Genomic DNA, 27,724 nt, shown 5'->3' on the forward strand with positions numbered 1-27,724 from the left:
TTGCAGCTTCTACTTCTGGCTACTGGGAGACAAGCAGCAGGGCTTCAGAAGGTGGCACTGGCCTCAGTGACCTGCCTCAGGCTTACACCTCTAGTCCACACCAAGGCAGCCCTCTCCCAAAACCTGAACCTCTCTGACAGCGCGTACCACACTGCAGCTACCACATGCCCAAGCATTAGCTTGTGGGACAACAGCATCTGCCACAGGCTGGCTCTGCTTTCCTTTGGTGTGGTTATGGGTAGGAAGAGTTCAGGACCTTAAAGTAGCAAATGTCTAATGCTGGCTTTTGTTTTTTTAAGGAGCTATTTATGTGTAAGAAAATATCTGATGAAATTCTGATATGCTTGTTAGGAGGAAGTTAATAAAAAACAGAGTGTCTGCAGGAAAATAGTTAAAGGTCCCTCATTTCCCATATTCTTTTAACAGCTTCCTCACTCCAAAAAAGAACAATGCAAGTTAAAATGCAGGTTGTTTTTTTTTAAGACTCACCCTCTTAACTCTCTCCAGGGCTTCTCAGTGGTTTCCAGTAGTGACACAAGAGAATCTTCACAAAGGAAAATTGAACAGATACAAATAAAATCCTTGTTGAGTTTCTGATGTAACCGCAGTGGTCTTGCTAAACACTTATCAGTAACCTTAGCATGCAAACTGTTTTTATTGCTCAGTGTTTTAGACAGGGCATGTTTAGGGAATAATGCAAATACTAGGGGAACATTTTAAAGCCCACTAATGGCACTTTTTCAGAAGCTATTCAACACATTTTTTTCTTTATTTCCTGCTTACCGAAGCCCTTGAGGCATCTTGTTCTGAAATTTAGATGAGAAAAGGGGCTTCCACTCCCAAGTCAAACAATGATGTGTGAAAAAAACATGCAACAAACTAAAGCATTTGATTTTATTTTATTTTTTTGTACTTCCTTAAAAAGTACTACATGCAAACCACCTGGGAAGTCTGACCACCAACCTCTTCTCCCACCTTCCAAAGGAAGGGAAAGAACCAGCCCAAGGGCAAACAGTCTCCTTGGGTGGCTTTGCAACAAATCAAATCTTGCAGAATCTTCACAGTAAATCAAATCTTTCCAGTGTTGTGCTATGCATTGTATGTATCCAGGGGCTTCAGTAAAATTGTGAGTTGCCAACCTGCTAATAGTTTTAGGAGCGTGGAGTAATAAACGTGAACCTCTTTGGAGGACCTAATGACTGCTGTTTGTCTATTGTTCTTCATTCAGTATGACTTTTAATGAATGAAATCTGAAATCAGTAGGCCAGTAATGTGTTATTCCATGAAAAATCCCTGGGCAACACTTCCCAGCCCCTTTTAAGGTTATTAAAAGCCTGGGTTGCTATTCAAATACCTAATAGATCAGGAAGCATCCACTGAAAAAAATCTTTTTAGAAGTTCGCTCCAGTAATGCTCTATACTGAGTGCATTTGCCACTCCTTCATCAATGTAAGGGAGATCTGTGTTGGGAATAGCTTACACCACTAAAAAAAATGTAAGGCAGTTTTTAAAGGCAGACCCCATGCCAGTATTTTAAAATACCACTACTCTTTTCTGATCATTTGATGGTTATCAGGGACTTGCCAAGTTTCTGTGGCTAATTAGTGTTTTGTGTAAACTATGTATGGTTTTGTCAATATGTTTATTGTAATTTGTACCGTACAAGGGGAAGAAGAGATAGAACAGGCATTTCTTGGTTTGTAAGACTGTGTGTACTAGATATGGGACAAAGAAAAAAAAATGGATATTGTTACATATTAGAAGAGATTGCTATCTACAGAATCACAGGGTGTACAGTTGATATATTATATAGCTTCAATAACCCAGTTTGAGCCTGAATCTAAATTGGCAAGAATGATCTCGTAGTCTTAAATTATACTTTTGTATTTTTAAAAGCCTGTGATTCTAAAGAGAGGAAGCCAGATGTGTTTCCTTATCTTTTATTTCTCTGTGGTGCTTTAAGAAGGCACTAGCATAGTCAAAAGGAAAGTTGATCACCTGTTGAAAATCAATAATACTCATCAGAAATCTTTTGTCTAGTAAAGATGTGCAGGCATCTGCTGCAGTCCCCTACTTGTCTTGTTATTTGACCAAACTATAGAGCATTTTTATTTCCACAATTGACTTGACCATGCCAAAATCTCTCTGCTCCAGATTCTGCCCTCATTTGTGATGAAATAACTGGTGATGAGGCATGAACAAGCAGTACATCTGACTACTGAACTCTTTTCCCCAAGGAAAGTCTTCCCTGATTTTCAGCTCCTGCTCCCTGTGATTTCCTTCATTGTCCCTGTTCAGATTCACTTGATGTGATTCTTTGCTAGCACCAGATCCCACATAAAGCCAGTGCCATGCTGATTTGCTCTTAGTGCAGTCTGCCTTTAATAACAATTCACATCTATATGTAATGCCTTTAACCCTCAACCACACTCCCAAGCTACATATTTATACTTCACTTAACCACAGCTATCTTGGGAGGCAGCTAGAAAACTTACCTTAACTACACAACAGTGTACTTAAAAATTTTTTTGTCAAGGTCAAAGGTTTTCTTTTAGTTTGTCATGAAGCCATCCAGGAAATGAGTGAACTTAACTGTACAGCCTAGCCAAAACCAAAAATACATATTGCAGGAAAATAAAGTTCCACTGGGTTCATTCTTCTTTTGCATAACATTTCTTGGTTGGGCTCATGTAAAACAGCAAATCGTGCAGTTCTTTTCTCTGGCTTTCCTCTCTTAGTTTCTCCTTGCTTTCATTCATGTTATTTTGATTCACAGCCTTTTGAATCAGTAGCCATTCCTCACCTTATCCTTTGAAATGTCTCTTATGGCCATGCCACATGTGTTTCTCACACCTTTCTCTGAAGCTTCAGAGGCAGGAGACAAAAGCTCAAGGAGTATCTCCTTTAGTGGGAAAACAGAGTTTTCTTTTCAGCCTCATTTTATTTCCTCTGCTGTGTATGTATTTAGTGATATTCTGGATGCCTGTCATAAGTGAGCATCCAAGGTCTGCTTGAAAGTTTGAGGTTCCCTTTGGTCTGCAGTGGCCATAGAAAGGAAAAGTAGCAAATGAGGGACTCGTGCTTTTGTATCGTTTAACCAAGCAATCAGCATCTTCAGAAAACTGGCTGTCTTAGGATGCTTCTGTGCAAAGAAGTATAAAAGGAATTGCTGGTGTCTGTTTTCTTTCTGGACTTCCAAGCTGTAAGTTTGTCTAAAGAGGAGGTGGAAGAGTGACATTTGTGCCATTTTGGCTTGGAAACAAAAGAAAATGAAAGTACTGGACATCCTGAAATAATCATTCTGTCTGCTGACTCTGAGCAACCTGTTCAGCTTGGCATTTGCAGGTAGTACCACAAGTCTGGCTGTAACAGTAATGAACTGTGCCACAAAGTAGATTAGGTTATGAGCATAAGAGATGCAGTTCTGAGCCTCACAGAGGCAGTGTAAGGAAACAGCTTCTTGTGTCATTGTTTTGTTGTATCATTGTTACTTGCAAGGTACTGCAAGGTAACGTGTGTCCTTGGCAAAGCCCAGCCCAAATGATATTCCTCCAGTACCACATTGTCTTAATTAGCAGACCAAGAGTTACTTGTTAACCAAAGTAAACAAATTCAGAAGCAAGCAAGGATGCTAAGTAGAAATTTCTTGGAGCTTTTTTTTTTAATCCAAATTGTTCATTTTTATGGTTCATTCTATCCAAATGAACAAATAATAAAGAGAGGTAAGGCGGACCATTCAGACACTGGGAAGGATCTTCCCCAGGGCGTTGTTAGTCTCATGTCTGGGCAGGTTGGTTCTATAACGCTTTGTTTTTGCGCACTTCCTTTACCTTATGTCTGCCTTGCAATAATGCTTTGCTAAGCAGCCTTTGCCGTCTGTAACTCCAGATGGTTGCAACCAGCTAGGTTGATCTTGTTCCATCCCTTGGCTGACTTTGGTTAAGAAACAGATGGCACGTCCCCTCTTTCCCTATCTTTACCTCCATGGCAAAGTCAATTGTTCTATTCTGCTCCATGCAGAAATCACAGATCAAAACATACCTGCCAGCTTTGTTGCATTCAGCATAATGCAGTTCAACAAAGTTCTGGGTGTTTTTCCTTGCTCTGTAAGACTTCCTTGGAAAAAAAGCAATATCAGTCTCAATCTTCATGTTGCTGAATCTCTATGTGGTTTTATGTCCCAGCTGGTCTTAGCAGGTTCTCAGAAACCCACTGGAATACAGGCTAGGAAGCCTGTAGGTAGGAGGATACTTTCCTTCTACTTTTCCTGTTGTTAAGCTATTTATATCTTGGTACTCATGTGTCAGCAGGTGTGTAAAGAGCTGGGTTGTGCCAATGCCAGAAGAAACACATCTTGTGGGGTACTTTTCACTTGCAGTATTTTTCAGGTTGTCCATTATGTCCTACTTTTTTTTCCTAGTCTCTTATGCACTAGTCAAATGGTCCAAGCTTATTCTGAGCAGGCACCAATTGCTATCCTAACAGATGGACAAGTGTGCTGGAAAACAAGAAGCTGTGTACTGTATGTGCATGGAGGGAACACCGCGCTGCCTCAGATCATTCACATAACTGTGATTGAAGCATGCCTGAGGTTGAACAAGGTGCCATTGATAAACTGTGACCTCAATTATAACTTCCCAGAGTCAGAAACATATGGAACAGCTTATACCATCACACATCCTTGTAATTCGTGTTCTCTCTTCACCATGTATTTCATGCGCTTTCAACTTCCCACCCAAGATTGATCCTAACCCCTCCAAGTAAGAATGTGGCAACATCGGTTCAGATGAAAGTGAATTCTTCCCTGCTGATTACATTGAAAGTCATGCGGATTGTATCTCTGCCTTTAAACTTGGAGTTGTTGCTACATTGTAGAAATACCCTCAGAATTGTCATTGAGAAGCTCCTGGCCCAGGTGTGATTTTCTCTTGCTGTACTATAAAGCTATGAGCTCTAATACAAGGTAAAAAAATAAGTAAATTGCATTTTAATTGGCAGACTACAGAATCTGTTATTTGTTTTTTTCCCCTAAGCTAAGGTTAGCTACCACTATTATTTCTGTAATTTTTTGTGGTTTTATGCTGTTTTTCAGACATCAGGTTATCTTCAATAAATTAGGGACATTTTGGCAAAAGTTGAGCCTAGTGCAAACATGACCTGAGCCATCTGTCCTGCCCTTAGTTTAGAACTGATTTTTTTCTGTCAAGAGCGAAAGCAAATTTTGTATTGACAAATAAGCAGGAACTGTTCAGTGGATCCTAGGCCATGTATTGTAAACTGTCCGAAGGGTTAATGCTTTTCTTACTAGTTTTATTTCAGTGATTGACAAAAGTGCTAAAATGAATTTATAGTTTCCTACTTAGGGGTGAGTGCTTCATATTTATATGTCCTATGAATTCCAAGTAATATTTTGCCTGCTTTTCCATTAGTTTTCTGTCCTGTTAGTGGTGAAACATTATTCATGTGCCACATCTGCTACTAAAATACAGTACTCAGTTGTCATTTGGCCACAGGCATGGGAGTCAAAAGCAGAGTTTTTTTGTTTCCAGGACAAAAGTAAAATAGAAAAAAGAAAAATCAGATCAGTGAATGCAAATATTGATCACACTGTTGATTGAAGCAAGGTTCTGTTGATGAGCAATTATATCTGTATCTGTCCATGGATCATTTGCTAAATGCCCCACTTTGCTATCTCAAATATGTAACTAATTGGTTAGAAGTGTTTATTTAAATTATCTCTTCTTTTTTTCTTCTTCCTAGTTTGTTGTGACGATGTTTTGGAGCATCTATATCTATGACAGGGAACTGGTTTACCCAAAGCTGCTTGATAATTTCATACCAGCATGGCTAAATCATGGAATGGTGAGTAAATTGATGCAAACACTTCCTTGCGTAAACAAAACATGACATGGATTTCCCTGTGCATCATTCTGTAGACACATAGCAATAGTTTTCTCAGAAGCGATGAACAAACGTTGTTTGCAAGCAAGAATAACATTTCCTTCCTTGAGTCATATTTAAGCCCCCATTCACTTTAAATAGCGTGGAGATTTGAACTCATGCCTCCTAAATCCCAGACTAATTTTAGGGATGAGCTGTTTTCTGTCATGGGTTATCTTTCCCAGAGCAGTGTCATCCTTGCCATGTGAAAGCTTAATCAAAAACACTCTCACAGAAAATGAAAGTTCTGACATAGGTGAAATCTTGCTGTGAAATAACAGAAATGCTTAATTACATGATTTTTTGCAACTCTACAAGTACTATTTGTTATGCAATATTTTTTTGTAAAAACACTTGTTATGAAAATCTCATTGTGTTTTTGGTCTTGAGTGCTCTTAAAATGATACAAATAATTATTCATTTCTCAAGTACATCGAACTTGTATAATAGAACCTGTATCACAGTGGAATTATTCAGTAATGCAAAAGTGTAGTGGCTTTAAAATTACTACTTCTATACTTAAGGAAGGAGTTTCTTGAGAAGAAATCTGACCTCTTCATCCCTCTCTGGTACTTCAAGTAGGATATCCTTTCTTTCAGTCATATACTTTAATGGTAAGGGTATGATAAGACCACATTTTTTCCGAGATGTGCTTCATGCAGTGTTTGTATTTGGAGCTGAAAGGCACAACGTTTGCTTCTCAATTTGCATTTGTACAAAATATTTCTGTATTACTTTGTTTTCTATATCAAGGCATGGCAAATCACTTGGCACTGTTGTTCATCAGCAACTGAAAACAGATCTCATGCTTCAGTGGATCCACAGCAGATCAAGTTCTGTCCTCCACTGTTGAGTTCGATCAAGTGCTTTTTTGTTGAGTGTGGTCAATGCTGTTGATGTTTTATTCCCTAAATTGCGTGTTAAAGGAATAGTATGGGAGTTACTACATCAACTTCTGTTAGATAATGTACGGTTTTATAATGTTTTGAAAGAACAGTGTGTTATTGTGTGCGTGTGAAGCAGAGCAAAGAGCCTGGTTACACTTACTGTGTTCTTTGAGACAGTCCTCCCTTGAATTTCGAGGTCACAAACTGAACACAAGCCAAGCTGTACATAATGTTGATGTTTTTTTCAACATCACATCAGTGCCAACCGTGATGACATTTCTTCCAGGTGATGTTCCACATACTGAAAGTGCCTAACCTGTAACATTTTTCATATAAGTGCATTGAGAAGCAGTTGACAACAAGCAGTACTACGTATTCAGAAGTCTCTTCTGTGCTGTGCCATAACTAAAAGGCAATTTAAATTCCTGTTGCTTTGTTAGAAATATATACTTGCTGAAGTATTTGATAAGGGCTTTTGTTTGAAAGTTTTGGACATAGTAAACTGTACTGAAATAAATGGCATGCAGGCATCTTGGACTTATATGTTCAGCTTGAAATATTATAGAAGGCTTGTTTGAAAGTCTTTTGTAAAGAATTGTTTGCTGTGTCAGTCTCCATTTATCCAAGTGTTCCTTCAGCCCAGTCACAGGGAAGGCTTATGGCTGTTGGGCTTTTCACCACCTTTCAGTCTAATTCTTTTTGATATTTTACCCATCATTTCATCTTCACCAGCTTTCATAATAATTAATTCTGATGCATTACCCATCATAATATGACAGAGTTTGAGGGATAAGGAGGGAAGGTCTGGGGAGAAATCTTATCTTCTTTATCTACCTTAGGAATGCTAATACCTTGTTTATTAGTTAAAACTTTCATGTGGTAGATTTTAGAGAATGTGATAGAGGACCAGTTGCCAAAAGGGTAGAACCTCTACCAATGCAGCTTTAGAAAAGTCAAAGTCTGTGGTTATATTTTTTATACTCTCATCTTTTCTTGCACATTTTGACAGCAGTTGTGCATGCTTGGTGCTTATTTTTCGAAACACAGCAGTGGGTGTGCTGGAGCCTAACCTTGTACAACAAAACTCACGGAAGAGATTCATTACCCTTGGCAGAATTAAATCTGTCAGGAAGAGTTGGGACTTTTTGTTACTACCTCATAGTACATTGCACAGTTTCTGTGAACTTTCCCTGCAACATCTGCTGCAGATCCTCATGCTCTGAACTCAAATGCAGTTTCCCCTATAAGCACTGTCCAGGTTTTCTGTGGTATTTTCCCTAAGCATGTAACTGCTAAGCCAAGAAAGAAACAACAGGGTGGAAAAGTTCAACAAAATTTGCGAGAAGAATCTTCCACAGTGAGAAGATTTTCTACTTGATCTGAAAAGTCTCATTTTCAAAGTTTGATGACGATATAACAGGTTGCTCAACTGGTAACACAGAGGCCTGCAAAATATACAAGGGGAAGATGAAAGGTAAGGTGTAAAATCTGTGGCTAAAAAAATAGCCATCATGTTCTCATTATTTGGGCATATGTTAAAATACTGTAAAGCACTCATGCTTCAAAAAAACTTTTGAAGGTGACTGTCTTGAGCATTGTGTGAAGAAACTGAAGGGCTGGCCTGATCCATTGACTCCAGCAGAAGCGGTCTGTGCAGCACTATGTCTGCTGCTCTGTTAGTAATTAGTAATTAGTAATTAGTAATTAGTTGTCTTCACTCTTTCTCTTTTCCCACCTTTGCATCCCTTTTCCAGCATTACGTTGTCTATAATAAAAAAAAGTACAACACGATTTTCTCAAATTCACAGTTATGCTAATGCTTGTATCACTCACAGAAATATTTTGTTCAACATTTAAAATATTGCTAATTTAAAAACATTTATTATCTGGAAATGGAAAACATGAGGGAAATGAACCTGATAGCAAAATAACAAAACCATGACAGCTATGCAATTCTATTGCCAATTCATAGAAACAGAGAAGGGCTCATTAGCATAGACAAAGGTAAAATCATAGACTGGTTACTATACTATAAAATTGCCTGTAGTGTCAAGAGCTGTATTTCTAATTTATATATTCATATATATTGTATAGTTAAAAGTATAATTTTTGTCTACAAAAAAAAATCTGTGTAGTCAGTAGCTCTTTGTGGTACCAGATGGTGCTTCATACATACAGCTTTGTACACTTGTGAAAGACGTGACTAATAGAGTCATACTGGGCCATAAAACTCATATATTTCATCATCTCAGTCAGTCGATTAATTCATAACCAATGGTATCTCTACAACTTGAGAAATTACCAGAGGGGTTGGTGGCAGGGCTGCTGTTAATTTTAGCAGAGTGGGGATTTGTCTGTGTTTATTATGTGAAGGACCACATCTGTTAGCTCATGCTAAGTTTCTATCAGTAGAAATAACTACTTCTCTAAGCACTGCTATATGTCTAAGGCTAGGTCTGAGTCTGAAGTTTTGACTTTACTTTCTGTTTTATTAATTATTGTACAGAATTCAACTTTGCTGCCTACTGTTGCAGTTGTCAAATTACTGAACTTTTCCATCAAAGATGTTCACGTTCAGGAGACGGTCCTACACTTTGGATCCACATCGATCCCTCTTTCCATAGACATATTTTCCATGAGAAATCCTTTTTCTGATGGCTGTCAGTGTGATCTGTGTCAGTATTAGGCATTTTTAATTAAAAAAACTTGGAAACTGCTTTGTCATAGTAACAGGATTCTTATCAGTTTGTTTTACCGTTTTGTATTGACACTGGATAGGAAGGTGAATAGAGAGCATCTGTTTGCAAAAGTTGCATTCTCTTTGATATTAATACAGACTACCAAACTAATGGTTGTCCCTGTCCTAATTGGTGCCCACGTGAACAGGTCTGTCGTCTGAATTAATCTAAGTTTGAGCACTGCTGGTTTTCAGCAAGGTTACACAGCAGGTCTGCATGCTGCATTTGTCCGAATTAGCGTGCTTCAGCAAAGAGTCCTTTGTTTTTCATAGACACTGTCCCGAATTCCTTTTGAAGACATGAATCATCTTTTGCTTGTGGCAAGGAAAGTAAAATACAAGGATAGAGCTTAATGTCTTTGGAGGTCAGAAACAAAGAATTGTCTTCATATTAAACCTCTAGAGCAGAGAGGCTGGAAAAGGGGAATACAGCCTGGCTTTGTAGGTCTGGAAAATTGATTATTGTATTGGTTACGTGCCATTACAGTCTATACAGATTCCTCCTGTTAGGTAATTTGCTTTGTTGTTGTGTTTTTTTGTTCTGCTTTTTGGAAATGCATTCAAGAGGATGCACAAAAAAACTGGGACAAATAGCCGACACGAGTTGTGGAGAGGAAGAAGCCTGTCCAGTTGACACATCCCTCCTTCATTCACAATCCCTCTCTTTATCTCGCTGGCTGTTGAGCTGAAAACATTAGCCCACTGAAGAGTCGTACATAGTTTCTCTTGCCACGTAACCAACTGATGCTCTTCCAGGCAGCGTTGCCTTAGGTCTGTTATTATACTTCTTGAGGATGCTTTCCTAATACAGCAGCATCCCCTGTGTGGGCTGTTTTTACACAATATACTTCACCTTGGTAATGTCTCACACTTACATCTAAAATTTACCCTTTCCTACATTTGTTTCTAAATCCACTTTAAGACTCGGAAGTTATTCCAACTGAAGTGTTCTTCTTGATGTATCTATAATACTTTCATAGGTTAGGTGTGAATAAGAACTGTAGTGTTCCAGGAAGTGGTTTCCTCTTGTAAGAGAACTTGCAAAGTTTTCTGATAAAAATCATGGCAATTGGTAATTTGATTGTAAATTAATTTTCCCTGGAATACTCAATTCTAGATGGCTATGATTTAAACGTCTGTCTAAGGAAAAGAACAGTAGTTGATGCTGGTCACTTGGGAACCCAGAGTACTTACAAAAAAGAGTGAAAGTGATATTGTTGGATCCATCCACTTTTTGTATGTTCATGCTGTGGTTATATTGCTTTGTCTGGTATCTCTTCATTATCTGCCAGATCCACCACTGGAGCGTGAATACAGTTGTACCAGTTATTCTCTCAGTTTGGGGAGAAAAACAGCAGTAGCTTATAAGATTTTATTTTCTGTTACTTACGTAACAGGCTTGAAAACTGATTATAGGTCAGCGCTTGTGTTCGCTAGCACCTGGAAATTGAGAGAGACTTCTAGATTAGGAAGACGCTTACATGAGTGTCATCTTCTTGGGACCGATAGGAAAAGCCTTTCGTCTTATTCAGTAATGGCAGTGTTTTTGTGGAGTGGGAAGCTGTCCCTAATAACACTGCACAGCTTCCAGAGAAGGCTCTGCTGTACAGTAAGTCGAAGAGAGCGTTCTAACCAAAGACAGGTGCTGAATGTTTCCGATTATTTGTTGTTCTACACAAAGACAAACACAGAGCCTCCTCCACATGCAGAAGCACCCAGAACGTGGTAATGAGGAACCTTGCATAAAATGTCTTTGAGTTAAACATATGCACCTTGTTCTAGATGCAAGTATTACAAATGAAGGACCTGGGAGCCAGATTTTGGTTTTTTGAGGTTTACCTTCTTCTGTTGTTAAGGTGATGTAACTCAGCCTGTTAGCACAGCTGAAAGCCTGTTATGTGCACCAAAACAAGGAATGTGGCTGTCAAAGAAGTGGTGAAGGAGGGAGAGTGAAAATAGAGGAAAGATGGTTGGATGGGAGTAAAAGGCAGATGATGCTGGTAAAATTGGTCCCTGAAAAAAGCAACAGGGGTGCACTTGCTTTTGTTGCTGTTGGGCATATGTCTGTAGGGTAGTCAAAGTAATATTTGCATGGTGACATGCCAGGAGCTTCAAATCCTTTAAAATATTTAGAGATAAAGTGATGTACCACCTGCTAGTATAAGGCTTGCATTGATATAAATTGTACCCATGTGCTATTTGTAGAATGGTGGAGGTATTTCTCTGTCTATATTTTTATCTGACAATGTAGAACATTATCTCTTCTGTCCGTCTGACCCCAAAAACTTCAGCTCTGCTACTGAAAGCTGGCCTATTCAGAGTGTGCCTTATTTTTCATTATCAGCAGTAAAGTGTGAGTTGCACTGCGTGCTAGCGCAGCCAAATGAGCTGCTCACTGAGGGTTGCAGGCGTACTGGAAGGTCGCATATTTGAGGCTTCAGTGATAAGTACCATCTGCATTTCAAACCTTCCTGCTTCGACAGAGCCTTGGGTAACTCCGAAATTAATACAAATGGTAATAGTAATAATAATGAAAACTTAAAACTGGATTTTCAGATGAGTCTTCTCATACAAGTGTTTGCTGATTACTATGGGCACCAAACAAATGACCAACGAAAGGCCTCAACAGGATGTTCAAAGGGAGTCTTAGGCTGGCTAGACTTAGTCTTTCTCTGGCTGTGGAGAACACACTGAGCAGTGTTTTCCTAGAACCAGGGTTTGGCCCTAGAGGACTGAGTTTATTTGTTTGTTGAACCAGCATCAGCGTGGGACAGAAACTCATTCACTTCATTCCCATAATTTTGCCAATATTAGGAATGCTGGTTTTGTTTTAACATTCAGCTCACTCTAATCACTGCTGGAGCCATGCACCAATTTTTTTGCAGTGCTTAAGATGGTTTTTCTGATGTTGCTACACTGTACCTTAGATGTGTGATTTACAGATCATAAAAGCAAAATAATGTTCAACTTTTACACTGGTGCAAAAAAAATGTCAGTAATTGATAAACATTTTGATAACAGTCTCCGTGCCCTTCTCTCAGTTAAAATCAGGTGCTTGTTTTATAACATAGTAGACTTCATTTTTTTTTCCCCTGTGCTTTTTTTCTCAGGGAACATCAGCAAATAATAAGATCAGACTGTAAGCAATATAGGGTTCAGATTAATAATAAGTATATCTTATAGAGAAGAGAGAGTGTTTCACTGAAAAAATATATATATTTGTTGGGGGGGGATCGTACATGTTGAAGAAAGTTTAGTATACCAGCTGCCTGCTATAGGCTGTGCGTTCTAAAGCAGCCCATAGGCAATTCATCTTAGATGTGATCACTACAAAAAAAACTTCATCTTTTTAGCATGCTGTACAAACATGGGAAAGGACTGCAAATATCATTTCAAAGATAAAATATCTTAATATACATTTATTTTCTAGCTTTATACATTTAAGAGGACTGTACTTTGCCTTATGACTACAGTAAAATGCAGTGTTTTATATCTTTGGACATGGTTGTTAACATTCATTAGCACTTACTCAGATAAGAAGTAATATGTTAATATGATAGAAGTGTTTTTGTACTATGTTGTACCCACTTTTCTGAACTGTGCTGTTAGTATTCACACATGTGGCAAATATGACTTAATCAGACCACAAATATTTTGCAGCATTCCATGGTATCTCATTTATTTGTTTAATTCGCCGCTATAGCAACTGGATTCCATCCTTTTAGATTCTTTTTTTCACAGACCTATGATCTACTTGGTTGAAGCTTGGCAGACAGCATTTCCTTCAATTGAAGACATATGCACTAACTCAGAGACCAGATTTTTACCTATTTATCATTGTTGGAAAGTGGGTTATTTCACACGGACACAATACCAGAAGAATCAGCAGACCTGGTGAAAGGAGTCTGAGCCCAATAGCTTATATGCTTTTTCCAGCCTTTGAAGTTGGTGAAATAAAAGATGTTACTTCTCCCTCTATTCTGAGACACCACTCGCACTGTAGGAATGCTAACGTGAGGAAATATGTTTTTGTAAGAAATTACTTTTTAAAAGTAATGTTTCTTTGTTAATTGTTTTTGTTGCTTAGTTTTGTTTTTTTTTTTAACATGTCTATGTATTTGGAGAGAGATAGGTTTTCTGCAGAAAGAATTTCATATTCAGATGATTAATATGTTGAAGCAGTGCCACAGCAGTAATGTTTTATGCATGTCGATCTGCAGAAATCAAGGATTTTGGCATGACCTTGGGAATTCCTTTTTCTTGTGGTGGGCTGTGAGCATTGGATATAACCTGAAGTCTGCCCTGCTGTGCAGTCCCATCTCCATATTTTTACTTTCCTGAGTAGATACAGACAAGTAAACTCTGCATTTTTAGTAACTCTCCAAATAGAAGAGATTCAAATTTTGGAGGTAGCATGAGGGGTGTTTTTGACAGATGTGTAAGCCTCTGCCTTTAGTGACACAAGTCTATACTTATCTGTCTTTGGACATTTACTTAAGTCACAAAAGCCCAAGTCTGGTGCCCCACCCAGCCCCACTAGAATGGCCTTTCATAGGTGTCATTTCTTGGGGAGACCATAAGGATTAGGTAGGTGACTCTGTTCCTCCTCCTGACACCATAATTCACTCAGCAGAAAAAGCTCATGGTGTGGAGAAGGAGCGCTGCCTGTGGAGGTGCTTCAGTGGCAAAAGGCCGATCAGCAGCCAGCCGCTCCTCTTTCATCCTTTTTATGATATTAACTGGCGTCCTTTAACTCTTCAGAGTTCTTTTGCTCTTCAAAACAGTTAACACTGCACATTTGAAGTGCCGTTTAAACTCCATTTGTAAATTTCAGTTTTATTCTTAGGTCACTGAATAATCTCATAGAAATTAGGTAGTGTTTGATCAGAAGCGGTGTTTATGTGTCTTAGGTAGCTAAAGTCTGCATTTTGTGGGGCTCCATAATGATAGTTAGCAACCAGTGCTGGCTGTTTGGGCATTTATAACACTGTGCTGATTGCGGTCACAAAGTGTCCCGAGGAGAGCAATTTCTGTGCCAGCCCTGAATTTCCATGACTGCTCTTCACTTTGCTGAAGGCCTGCAGGTATTTCCATTTTGCATAATTCAGCATCCAGTCATTCAATTGCAGTGGAGAGCCAAATGGCCTTTGTACAGGTTACTTTGGGTAAGAATGAAGTTCCTGAAGTTTACGCAGCTAAGAGCTGGAAGCTGGTGTTGTTGTAGAAGAGAAGTAGTGACCTCCGCTTCAAATAGCAACATTACCTAAGGTTTTATACTAAATTTTGTGCTACTGGCATCTCATAAAATACTGTAGGCTGACATGGTGCGTGGTATAGAAAGTTCAAATATGCCTGGAAAGGAAATTCTTCCTTATCAAAAATGGCTCTAGTATTCAAATCACATCCTTAAGTTTGTTTCCCACAGGAAGAAATTTTACTTGCATCCTGGGGCTTTTAGCTTTTCATTCTGTTATTTTGAGCTTTATCGGCTTTCTATAAACCCTATATGCAGAGTTCCAATCTGCTGAGTCACTACCATGCACATTTTTGTGGCTTCTTTTGCAGATACAGTAATGTATTTGTAATGTAGATAAATGTTATGAGCTATTTTGGGAAGAGATGAAATATGTATGTTGGTCTACTGAACTTTGTACTTTAAGACACTTTTTAAAATGAAGAAGTGGGAAGGAGCGATTTCATTTTTTAAAAGGAAATATTCTATTTAAAATGTGTTTTAACTAATACACAGACTTCCTGATGTTCCCTTAACAAACAAATGTGCATTGGCTGCAAGCTGTTAAAAAACACATATGGCTGCAAGTCATTTTAAAAGGTGAATACATGCATTCTTAGGTCAGAGACTAAGATGGATGGCATTTTGATCTTTGCTCCTGAGACAGAGGGATGAAAGATGAAAAATAAGAGTGAATTAGAAGGAGAAAGAAATGCATGTCTCAGAAGCTAAGAGGAAAAGTGATTATCTTAAAGTTGTTAGGTGGAAAAGTCAGAAAGTGAGCAAAATAGAGGAAACCGAATATTAAAATAAAGAGGTAATGATAATATTCAGTAGTAAGCTGGAGAGAGCAATAGAACATGGAGGTGATAACTGCATTGTACACCACTGAGAAAAAGCTTGAAAGAGAAGTTTAAAGTACCTGGCATATATTGAAAATGTGACCCATCATTTATTCTAAACCAATGTGTAGAAATTTGGCTTTGTTTGGTTTCCTGTGACCGCTGTGCAGGATCATTGTTTGCAGAGCAATTTTCTTTGTTCCATTTTCTTATGTATACAGGGCTCTGTACCCTCACTGCATCTCCCATCCCCAGATCCTGGCTCTCCCAGCTGCTTGCCCTGCACTCTGCTGCCATGCCCCCCACATGGTTCTCCATACCACCACCAGTTTACTAGCATAGCAGAGTGTTAATCTAGTAGGCTGCTATTAGTGTAATAGTAACAACTGTACCACTTCAGGAATGTCACAATTATCTTTAAGATGAGCATAGATAGAAATAAGAGGTGATTTTTCCTCAGATTTCTTGCAGTCTAAACGAACAAGACGGGTAAAGACTGGTAGAAATGAGCTGTGTTCTAGAGAAGCTAAAACACAGAATTTGTTGTTTTCCTGAGGTTATAGAATTTTGCTAGAGATGGAACGGCAACAGAAGTCTAAATTTACTTCAATACCTACTGCTTTTATTAAGGACTGGCACCTTCTCTCCAAACAAGGCAGGGAAGGCACATTTATACTGAGTGAATGAGCACTTTCTTGGGCTTTAAGCTCTATTGAAAAGAAGTGACTTGCTCTTTGACCAGAGAGATGTTCTCTGAGTCTCACTTCACTTAGTTACAGTAGGACTTTCATTATTTGCTGTTTGTTTGTATCATGGGAAGCAAAGGTTCATCTCGTAAACTGTTTTGGGGTTTATGTTTGTTTGTTTTTTAGTATAGCAACCGCTGCCAACTTGTTCCAGATAATTTACTTGGGCATACCTTTTTATCAGGTGACGGATCCCTTAGTTTTCCATTCCCTCTCTGATGACTGTTGATTTGCAAAGGAAGGCTCTGATACGTAAACAGAAGAATGATTTAAGAAGGATGAATTTGGAAATTCAAAACAATGTCAAAGGAGAAAAGGCCCTCCTCGTCTGCCCTGTTGTTTGGACTTAAGTTTTCTGTTGCTCTCCAGGGGGATGTTACTATTAGTAAAAATCAAGAAAATTGAAGGGTTTCGCTTTTAAACTTCTTTAAGATTTTCTACAAGCCTCTTACTGGAGCCACGGCTTTTTCAAAAGCCTTTGTGTAATTGTAGGTATATGGCAGGGGAATCAGAAATAAAAATATCCTTAAGACAAAAATGGTAGGAGCTTGTTCAAAAGAGTATCACTGACAGTATAACATAACTAGTGGCCATAAAGAGATTGATTTTGATTATTTTGAACAAGAAGAAGTGTTTACTAGACAAAAATTGCCCTATATGTGCAGTGACATGAGGTAGAGGCTTGTATCCACTTCGGGAAGTACCTTTCTTCAGGCAAGAATTCAGTGTTTACTAGCCCTGTTTCCATTTGAACTCTACATCTTAACTGGCAATAATACAAATATTCACAGCTGTATAAAAAATGTTATTTAGTTCACAACAGTAGCCATGGTTACCTACATATTTTCATTGCCTTATTCATGTGCAATTCTTTTTTTTTCTTTTTTTTCTTTTTTTTTTTCTGGAAATACCATTAGCATGTAATATAATACTGTACAACCTCTTGGTAAGTTTTATAGCGTTAAGAAGAACATCTTGCAGTGAACCTGAAAGCAGATTATATCAAATTGGTTTGTACCTGGGAAATCCCACCTATACACTGTCAGGCAAAGAAAGGTGAGTCTGAACACGCAAATGACATCGTGACTGTCATTCTAAAATATAAATAGAAATATGTAAATGTTTTGCATTCAAAAAGACTTTGGAAGTATTTTTACCACAGAGCAAGCATTTAAGCAGAACTAGTCCCTGCTCAGTCCCCTAACAGATGACATAGACAAGGCCGTTACTGTCAGTACAAGTTAGAGCAGCAAATGATTCTCATTTACTCTTGAAAGAAATGGGAGCCCAGCAACCCTGCACTGTCAGAAGGGCAGAAAAGTGGTAGGGCTTCATGCGTCTCTCTTCTTCTTGCTTTTGTCTTTGTCACTGTGCATGCAGTGCAGATGTGATGCGTGTGATAATTTAGCATTTTCACTATATTTATAGAAACCAGCCCCTTTAGTGTTACTGCAGAAGAACTGCCAACCGTATTCTAACCTTTGCTAAGAAAAGAAAATAATACTTAATATTTCAGATATCTCTGATCACTTGGCAAACAAACGGATTAAAGTTTACAAGAGTATGGCAGACGGTTTACTTAGGCTTTTTTTCTTTTGTATATATTGAGAAGGTGTGACATCCATCCTGAAGGAATACATCACATATATCAGCTTAGAATAACAGCTAAAGGAATGAAGGATATCTACTTCTTTAATCTTTGCTAATTTGTCTAAACTCTTTTGTATAATGTTCTTTATTGCTGTCGTAAAGAAAACTTAGTGGATTAAGTATATAAACTGTGTTTAAAGGTCTCTTTCCGTGGCATTTTCATATAAACAATGAAATTTGGTAATATTATAGGTTATGGCACAGAGATTGAACCAAAGAAAATGTAATGTAGTTTTCTAAAATGATGTTGAAAAATTACTAGTGTAACCTTGTGAAACCTTGTTGAAATCATGATAGAGTTCTAATATACTATCCAGACCTGTTTTCAGTGCGTCTCCCAAGGCAAGAGGGAAGATGGCATTAAGATGGAAATTTCTGCAGCGAAGCCGGCTGTTACCACAGTCTGGCTTCTGTTACTGCCATAGTGCCGCCAGCTTGGGGTTATTTATAGGCATTAGCCTATATCTATCCATGCACGTACACCTACTGCTCCCTCAGAAGGGGTGGTGTTTCTGAAGAAGTTAGTCCACAATTTCCATCTCTCTTACCCTTCCAGAGGTCACTATCATCAGCTGTCCTCGTTACCAGTCAGTAGGAATTTGGCAGGCGCCCCCTCCCTGCCTGAGCTTTGCTTCAGTGGGCCTCCATTGGCCTGTGGGCTGCAAGGCTCTCTTGCACAGTTTTCAAAATAATGTCTTACACTGCAGGACTTTCTCCGTTATCTTAGGGTTTTCTGATTTTTTTTCCTTCCTTTTCCAAAGTGGGAATGATATACAAGGCTTTAAAAATTACATTCTCTTCCACAATTTCAAAGAAATTTTGGTTAATAACAAACAAACAAAAAAGCTATTGCTTTTTCAGCGATCACGGGAAAACTTTTGCTTTTCTTCTGGCTACAACAAAGATTTTTGGTGCTGTGCATGATTTGTCATAGAAATAAAAGCCATTCTGTTTCATTTTCCTGAGTATCTGGTGATGAATGCGGAGCAATAAACCCCATCCCCAGAAGCCAGTGCTTGCTTGAGGCGGGAGCTGTTGTTTAGGCTTGCTGCACCACGTTACAGCTTGTGCGTTCTGCAGCCTATATACACCCATTTATAAATTTGATATGAGCCAGCCGAGCACAGCCTTTCTGTGTCCTTCACTACATCACCTTTCTCCATGACATAAATCCCAAAATGAAGTATCCCTCCCAGCACTGTCACAGTGGGAGCGCATTTCCTGCCATGGCAGCAGCAGCTGCAGAATGCCTCAAGCTACAGCCCAGGGCCTATTAGGTTTTCTGTAGCTAAGCTTTCTGGTGCAGACATGGCCTGACACATAGCAAGTGCCTTTGATTCACAGGCAGCTGGATCTGTAATTAAGAATTAAGTAAATAAAAATACAGAATTAACTGGTACAATGGCCTCAAAAACTAAACTGAGAAAGCGAGCGTGCAGTTGCAAAATGTGCATATGCATATATATATCTCTTTTGCTCACACAGTAGTTCACTCCTTGAAGTTCTGAAGCAGTGTGCTCAGTGTCTGCTACTGTTATTCTTCCCATGGCAGCAAATTATGACTTTGCAAAAACCAGGAGTTGCTGCAAGCTGTTGGTAACCACAGGGCAGTCACAGCCTCACACAATGGAGTTTGAGTTTAGTCTGAAACTTCCGCTACTCGTATATACTCAAGCTTGCCTAAACAGAAGAGATGTCATGCTTAAATTATTTTCAGCTTTTGACCTCTTCCATTCTGAACTTCCAATCAGTAAAACATGAGGTTCCCTTAATATTTATTTCATAGGACAGGTCAAGGTGAAATGTCAGTGTGAAGAGGAAGGGAAAATAAAGTCCCTCATGCAGCATTATTTTAGTTTCCAGCGTCCAGTTAATAAAAATAAATCAGTTTTACTAGAATTTGTTGGAGTGTTTTTGCTGCTAAAACTCAGACCACATGGGAAACGGTTAACAGTCTCCAGATGTGAAAAGGAAAGGACCATCAGCGGCACAGAGAAATGATATTTTCTCAGTGAGAAGTACTAATGCAGCTAAAATGTGAAGAAAGCAGCTACTGTGAGAGCACGTGAGAGTCAAAAATCTTCCTCTCTCTATGTTCATAGCAAGGCATCTACCAAACCTGTAGAACCATAGCACATAGAACCATAGCATAGTAGAATCATTAAGGCTGGAAAAGACCACCATCTCATCTAACCATCTAACCATCCCCACCATGCCCTCAGTGCTACCTCCGCGTGTTTCCTGAACACCGTCAGGGATGGTGACTCCACTGCCTCCCTGGGTAGCCTGTTCAGACAGTGCTGCACGCCTCTCTGTGTGCACGTGGCACTGCCTGATGCACCACTAGTGCTTCCGCTTGCTACCAGATGTGCAGGAAAGGAGCTGGTGATCAGGAAAGGAGCTGGTGAGCTTCTGTTTACTACACAGAGAACCGAGCCAGGATGTCCAACAAAGCCTTCAAGCATGGGATCGATGCTGACCTTTTGTTCCTGCTTGGGGAAATGCCACCTGGAGTGGTACTTACATTAGCTGTGTGCTGGTTCAGTCCTCAAGGGACTGAAACAAACTTACAATCTTCCTTTTTTTGATCAAGTCTGTCCACAATGAATCCTTGGATGGTATTTGGCACTGTCTCACTTTTCTTTATCAAAGTCTGTCCTCAGAGACTGCACAAGGAAACCAGATGCTGGGACAAGGAGTGGGTTGGAATCCTTCCTCTCGCCAGATACTCTGTGACTAAGGACATTTCTTTCATCATAACCTTTTCCACCTTGCTGATTGAGAAACTGGATAATGATGATACACAGATCCTTTCTCAGAAAATTTTATGGACCTGTTGACTAGTTAAGAGCATCTGTGTGACTAAATGAGACACCCTGCTTTTAAAAGGCTGTTGTGTAGTTGTATTGGTCTCTACGCGGGTTCAAGGAAAATGAATGGGCATAAAAATATGCCTGAGGTGCAGCACAGAAAATTGTGCTTAGAACATATTATTATGGACATGTTGTCAGGGAGTATTCCTGTTGCACGATGTTCTGAAAACATCTCTGTTTGCCTCAAGGGAATGCCCGACTGCCCTGCTTATGATCCATGGGAAAAAAATACCCTCGTGGTAAAGGCAAATGGAGAGTTTCCAGTGTCTGTTATCCATCCTGTTTTTGTTCCTAGCACAGCAACAGAAGTGGTGTTTTCTTGAGGATCATACTGGTACACAACAAAGACAGAGGAAGGAGAGTTTTCAACTTTTAAGATCCTACAGTTGTAGAAAAACTTCAGATTTTGAGATTATCAACCTAGATATTTCTGTCTTGTGATTAACATGTATTTTTAAACTATTTACTACGTGTTACAGTTTTTGTGCAGCAGCTGAAACACTGCTTGACTCCTTTCACCCCCAGTGCCTCTTTCCCAAACTGCCCTGCTCATTCAGCTGGGTATTATTCTTTCAAGGAACTGTCCACCCACATAACAAGGCAGGATGCTTTCTGGAGCTATCCTGTGGAGTAAGTCGTATGTGCTTGCAGTGCTCGTGGACCGGTCTTTCTTACTATTTCTTTACATAGTCTCAGTGTGAAATATGCAGATCAACCCTGAGCATCCTGTGATGGTGCCAGTATTTTTGGGCTCTTTACCAGGTGTCAGTGGTTTGGTAGGTAAGCCTGCAAACATTAACATATGAATGGCCAGGATTAGAAAAAGCAGAGGCTGAGAAATATGCAAGTTTTGAAACTTTGCTTTGGTTGTTTTATTCTTAAGGTCTCTGTCATTGTGAAGGATTGGAAAACCTTTTTTATTGAATAAAACTTGAAATTAACAGTTAATAATGTAAATTGAAGACCTGATGCCTTAAGAAAAAAAATCAGATGTCATGAAATACTTGACAGTGCTGTGAGCGTAGGATGTCACCTACTTCACTACCAGTGAAAGAAAGGCTTAACTTTCAGTGCTGTGTGCTAAGAATCAGTGACTTTTTTTCAGCTTCATCTTTCACATTTATTACAACATCAGTACTTCTGATTGAATCGTAGCTACAACAGATTGAATAGAGTTGCTGTTTATTAGTCTTTGGAAGAGCTGCATTATTTCTTTAAATCTGCAGCCGAATGATTTAAAATTTACATGATGAAGAGTCTCTCATCCCTCACAGTAAGTGCAGTCCCTACAAAGGAGTTTTGCATAAAAGATGAGCTTTTATTTATTGTTTTCTACATTTGTCTTTCAATGTTTTAAATATAGTTCCACGTACAGTAAACTCCTGGTACTTCTTACAAATCTTAAGATATTTTCAAAATAACTACAAGTGTTTAATCCGTTGTCCCATATTTCTTCCCAGTGCTTACCATTTGGGGCTAGATGGTCCAAATGGGACTAAATGTCTGATTTTCACTGTATTTTGTAGTTCTACTTGAATTCTTCACATCATGAATTGGGTCCGATGCCCTAAGCCCTTTTGGAAAACAGTCTTTTTCAGGACCACACTCTGTCTTCTTTTCTCAAGCTGTGCTGTTCTAGTTTGTGCAGAGCTTTGTGCTAAGAAATGGAGATTTTCAATGTGTTCCTCAGTCCATTTTCATTACAAGTAGACCAGGTGGTGATATTAGACTGTGTGCACCTTGTTTGTCCCTCTTTGCCCATCTTACACATTCTTACCACATCATTCATTGTTTTACTCTTCAGATACTGAGCACAGAATAAATGTGATGGCATCACTCCTTTTGCAGTCAGAATTGCTTTGGTTTGGTTCATGCTGAGAAAAAAAAGATCACAGAGCAAGTGATGGAGGGGGAATGCGGGTTGTCCATTTGGAGCAGCTTAACTCCAGCCATGACCAATGAGCATGTTTTGAGCCCCTATTCTTCAGGAAAAAATAAATAAATAAATAAATAAATCCTATGTGTATATTTAATTCGGAGTAGCACAAGATGCAAGGAGTCTTTGTGCCTATCTACTTTATTCTGACTGGTTGCCTCCAGGCACCACGTAGGAGAGCACATGTACCACTAAAAGGGCTCAGTTCTGCAGTAGCATAGACAGGTTAGCACATGCTGGAACCCAGGGGACAAGCTGGTCTCTTAGCGAGGCCCTGCTGGTAGTGGCAGAGCTGCCATAGTCCATGCAGCTGGTACAGCGAGTGCCATCACAGACATCTCCACACCGTGTTCCGAGACGTGGCACAGACATGCCTTTTGTCTCTTTATCTGGGAAAATATGAGGGTGGGTGCTTTTCTGGGTTGGGGAAGGTGTGTCTGTGCAACTTTACTCTGTGCTCAGAGCTGGACGGGCATCAGCGAGCTCCAACCAGGAACAATTTGATGAGGTTGGATTGTGCATCGTGCTAACCACAGCTACACAGCTCCAGATTCCTCGTTGGCTTGGATACATACAAATTCAGAAACAGAGTTCTCACCTACTGACTAAATACCACTCAGACAAACCCAGACATTCATGGCATTTAAGGCCAGAAAAAGAGTATTAGATCATTTTGTCTGACCTTCTGTTTAACACAGGCCATAGCATTTCACTTGCACCTGTAGTGAGCCCAGTAATTTTTGTTTCACTGAAGTTTATCTTCCAGAAAGGCATTTGATCGTGAACTGAAGAGATAAACAATCATCTGTTTTCCTTAGCAGCTTGCTCCTGTCATTACTCATTGTCACTGCTCATTCTTTTCCAAATCTCTGACTGGTCCGTCTTCAGCTTGTTGTGCTTTCCACTGCTGCACTGAAGAGCCCCTTTACTTTTTGTTCTATATCGCTGTTTTCCATGCAGGAAGAGGTCCTGTGAGTACGTTCTTTTGGATAAGCTGATCAGGCTAAGACCCATAGGAGTTGTACAGGAGATCCACAGTCTCACACTGACACTGTTAGATCTGTTTCCCTGCTCCAGCACCATCACTTAACGGTGAGCACCTGAGCTGTGAGAAGTTATGGGTCCAGCATCCCCTTGCAGTTCACTGTGATAATCTGTAGCACGTGGGTACACACACAACATGAAGCAATCACCATCTGCTTTTCATGGAGTGCGGTGCTGCTTTTTTTTTAGCCTGACAGGGAAAATACGTTGTATACAATAAGTAATTTGCACATAGTTGACCTAGCTGACTAGGTGTAACACTTCAACTACTCCTGGTGCTATTAGAGACAGATGTTAACTTGATAATGCTGCTGAATTTAAAGCTGTGGCTCCCTGGCCTTGGATTCATTTTAAATCTTTCCCAATCCCTTATTAATCTTGCACTGAAAAAAACATTTTCCCCAACAAGGGCAGCAGATTTTACAGCTGTTTACCTTCCTGGGAGTTTGCACTAATTACTCCTCTTTTTCCTCTGTGGCCCAGATATGCCAGAAGACATAGAAATCTCTCTCATGCTCTTCTTATTTATTTATTTTAATGTAATGATTGAGCTTAGCAAAGATACATTGTAATACCATAAATACAGCACAGATGCCCTAGCACCTGGCTTTTCAGGGTTTCCCATTTGACAGATCCAAAACCATCGCTAATACATGGACATACAGTAACCTGCACAGCCATTATCTGCCTCTTGTTAATATATCTGTAGATTGTATTTACCCTATCTTTAATGAAAACAAACAAACAAAAAAAAAGATCTGATTTTTTAAAATTTACTTATTTCGTACCAGTATGTTTTATTTTTATATGTATTACAAACATTTTAAATCTGGATGTCACAAAATAATTCATTCAAAACTGAACTGCATTTTCCTGTTGCATTCTGTGGCTGAACTTGTATTTCTCCTACGTGGCTGGTTGGAAATGAGGAGTAACCACATTATGAAAACCATGGCCCAGCCAGAAAGTTCAGTGCACAGCAGAATCTCAGACTGACTGAGATCCGAAGGGGTCTCCGGAGGTCACCTTGTCCTACCCCTGTGCAAGCAGAGCTGCCTGGAGCTGGTAAAACAGTCTGAAATCTGAAATGTTGCTGGAACGGAAGCTGTGCTAGGATGTTAACTTACCTACTCGTGGGCTTTTCAGGAGCTGGTATGAGAGTCCAGCTCTATAAAGATGGGTTGGGAAGTAGGTGAGCCTTCCACCTGCATGATGGTCAGTAGGTAAAATTGATCATACTCAGTGATGCAAACATATTTTAAAAGAATATGTGAAATGAAATATGAAAAGATTCTGTGAATAGCTTTCTTCTTCTTCATGAAATCCTGCAAGCTGTGCACCATGGGAAGTCAGATAGCAATCAGTGTGACTTTCCCAGTCTGAAGTCAGTTGATCCATGAGTTATTGTGGCCTAGAAAGGGCTGTGCCCAGTACACTGTTCTGGGGTTACACACTCAGAGCTTGCATGTTTTGCACCTGGCAGAGCTCTGTGTTCTCTGATTCCTTTTACTCCTCTGGGAGATGCAGCCAGATTTGGATTGCGGTGGTGCTATTGTGTTTGGATGAAGGGGTGGTGGGTGGCTGGCTGAGGGCATTCATTAACCTAATTAATTTCCTCACTTGCTCTGCATTAACCTTTGAATCCATTACCACTGTGTGTGATTTTTCCTGCATGTTACAGACCAGTCCTCCCTGCTGGCTTTGCCAGTCAGGTTGTTTTAACAACAAACAGTACATCTTCGCCCTGAAGAGAGTTGCTTCCCCTGAGCAGGTGAAGTATAAACAAAAACAAGCAACTAAAATTACTTCTAGTCAGTCTTTTTTTTGTTTGTTTTAAAAAAGGCCCGTGCACAGAGCATCATAATACCCCAAGTGCTGTGGTGGTTGCTGGCTGCCTCCCAGGCCCTGACAGGGGCAGCCCAGCAAGTGGAGTTTTGTCCCTGCTCACCGCAGAGACCAGCATCAGGCCTAGTTTATTTCAGATCACTCATTTGTTAGAAAGAAGGCTGCTTCCGTCTTGCACCCCTTCCAAATATGCCTTTCTATGAGGCCTGCAAATCCCAGCAGATCTTGGGATTACATTTTCCAGGATTCCTTCTCGATGAGGTCGGGCGGACCCATGCTGTCCTGCTCTGTCTCTGAACCCAAGCACCCACAGCCAGGCCTCTGCCTTGGCCACATCACGTCACCCCACACCACTTCTTCCCTGCTCCTTCCCATGGGTCAGCTATGGCTGGTACAACCCCTGGGGAGGGGTGATCTGGCTTCTGATATGCCCCTGTCATGTCTCAGAACACCAGCATATGTTTGCACAGTTTGGGATGAGGAAGACTGACTCTCTGCTTCCCTCTAGAAGGAAGATCAGAAATGCCAAATGTTTCTGTCTTCTTTCTGGCATGTAGTCAGGAAGAATAGTGCTGGAATATGCTGAGTTTTCATATTTTGTTGTGTTTTGTGTTTTTTGTTTTTTGTTTTTTGTTTTTTTTCCTTAATTTGAAAAGTTCCCGGTTACTTAAAATCCCACCAGAAGCACCAAAATGAAAAAGTTGTCAGCATGCCTTTGACTATGTTGCTTTTGAATTGCAGTATGAACTGCAGCATAATGGTTGTTCCTTACTTCTGTACATACATTCATAGTTTTTGTTTTTATTTTAAGGTGAAAGTTCCTGGTCTGACCTTATAAAATACAGAACCCTTCAGAAAACATGAATCAGAGCCTATACTTTCCAAAATCTCTGTCACACATAAACATCTGTGTACTCATAGCCATCCGGATTATGTTCTGTTTGTGAAGAATTTGCGTTTGACAAGACATTTCTTAATTCATCTGAAAGAGAAAATTAAATATAGCATATGGTATCACATGAGCTACTGCATGTCTTCTTTAATAGAACTTGGTGATTCCTGGAAATATAACTGGCAAATATAAAATGTTTTTATACTGGAGAACATGAGCCTCTGGCAGACAAGAGCATCGGCTATTTGGGCCTCAGCTTTTATATAGCATGAGTCAAGCGAAACTTGGCATTAGTTGTAATGTTTAGTCTTTCAGCGTTTTTTTATAAGCCTCCCTTTCTCTCGGTGAGATTAGATCAGCTAGCGAGATGATGTTCTGGTCAGCATGGAGTTTGTTGTTGCAGTAGTCTGTGGAAGATAATATTGGAAATGATAATAAATTATACTTACAAAGGAAAAATTTGGTTAAGAATTTGACAATTTCTCTTCTGTAGACTTGTGGTTCATTACAGTTCTCAAGATTAAGGCTAGAGAGTAGCCACAGATGTAAATTATTTTTAGTTCACCCCACTATTCAGTTAAGTTTGGTTTCTCATCCCTCTCAAATGCAATCTTTCAACAAAATCAATAGTGTATCTAGATGAAAATGAAAGATGTTTCCAAAGCTTGAATCATAACAGTCTTGTCCTTCCAGATTGCTAACAAAAAGGAGTCCTGACTAGGTCTTTGGATGGAAGGTTGGATGACAGTATGAAAAAGATAACTATAAATTGAGTGTGAAGATGTTGGGGTTGTGTGCAGTGTTCTGTATGGAGCCTCTAAAAGGTTCAATACTTGTGTCCAAGGAACAGAGAAGCAACGAAGGCAGTTGACTGTCCTGAGGACCTCCTGCATCTTTACTGCACCATAGGGCTGGAAAGACTTTTGCAGGGGTTTATATTGCTGAAATTATAGTGATTTACATGGCCTACCCAGTGGGATGAGTGTGGTGCGTAGTTCCAGTTGTGCTGTTAGATTAAACTCTACTGTTGTATATATCACACATGAAGATAACCATCCAGCTGTCACTACGGGCTTTCTGCTGGAGGAATCTTTTCTCC

At 39.6% G+C, this 27,724-nt stretch overlaps 1 protein-coding gene across 1 annotated transcript in view; it reads left to right on the forward strand.

Annotated features, from left to right (window-relative positions):
- AIG1 (androgen induced 1) overlaps window positions 1–27,724 on the forward strand; it is a 118,459-nt gene that overhangs the window by 39,420 nt on the left and 51,315 nt on the right. Inside the window, exon 3 of the mRNA XM_072333520.1 lies at window positions 5,761–5,862. Coding sequence (XP_072189621.1) covers window positions 5,761–5,862 — 102 coding nt within the window. The remainder of the gene's footprint in view (window positions 1–5,760; window positions 5,863–27,724) is intronic.

This window comes from Excalfactoria chinensis, chromosome 3, assembly GCF_039878825.1.
Source record: "Excalfactoria chinensis isolate bCotChi1 chromosome 3, bCotChi1.hap2, whole genome shotgun sequence".
Taxonomy (NCBI): domain Eukaryota; kingdom Metazoa; phylum Chordata; class Aves; order Galliformes; family Phasianidae; genus Excalfactoria; species Excalfactoria chinensis.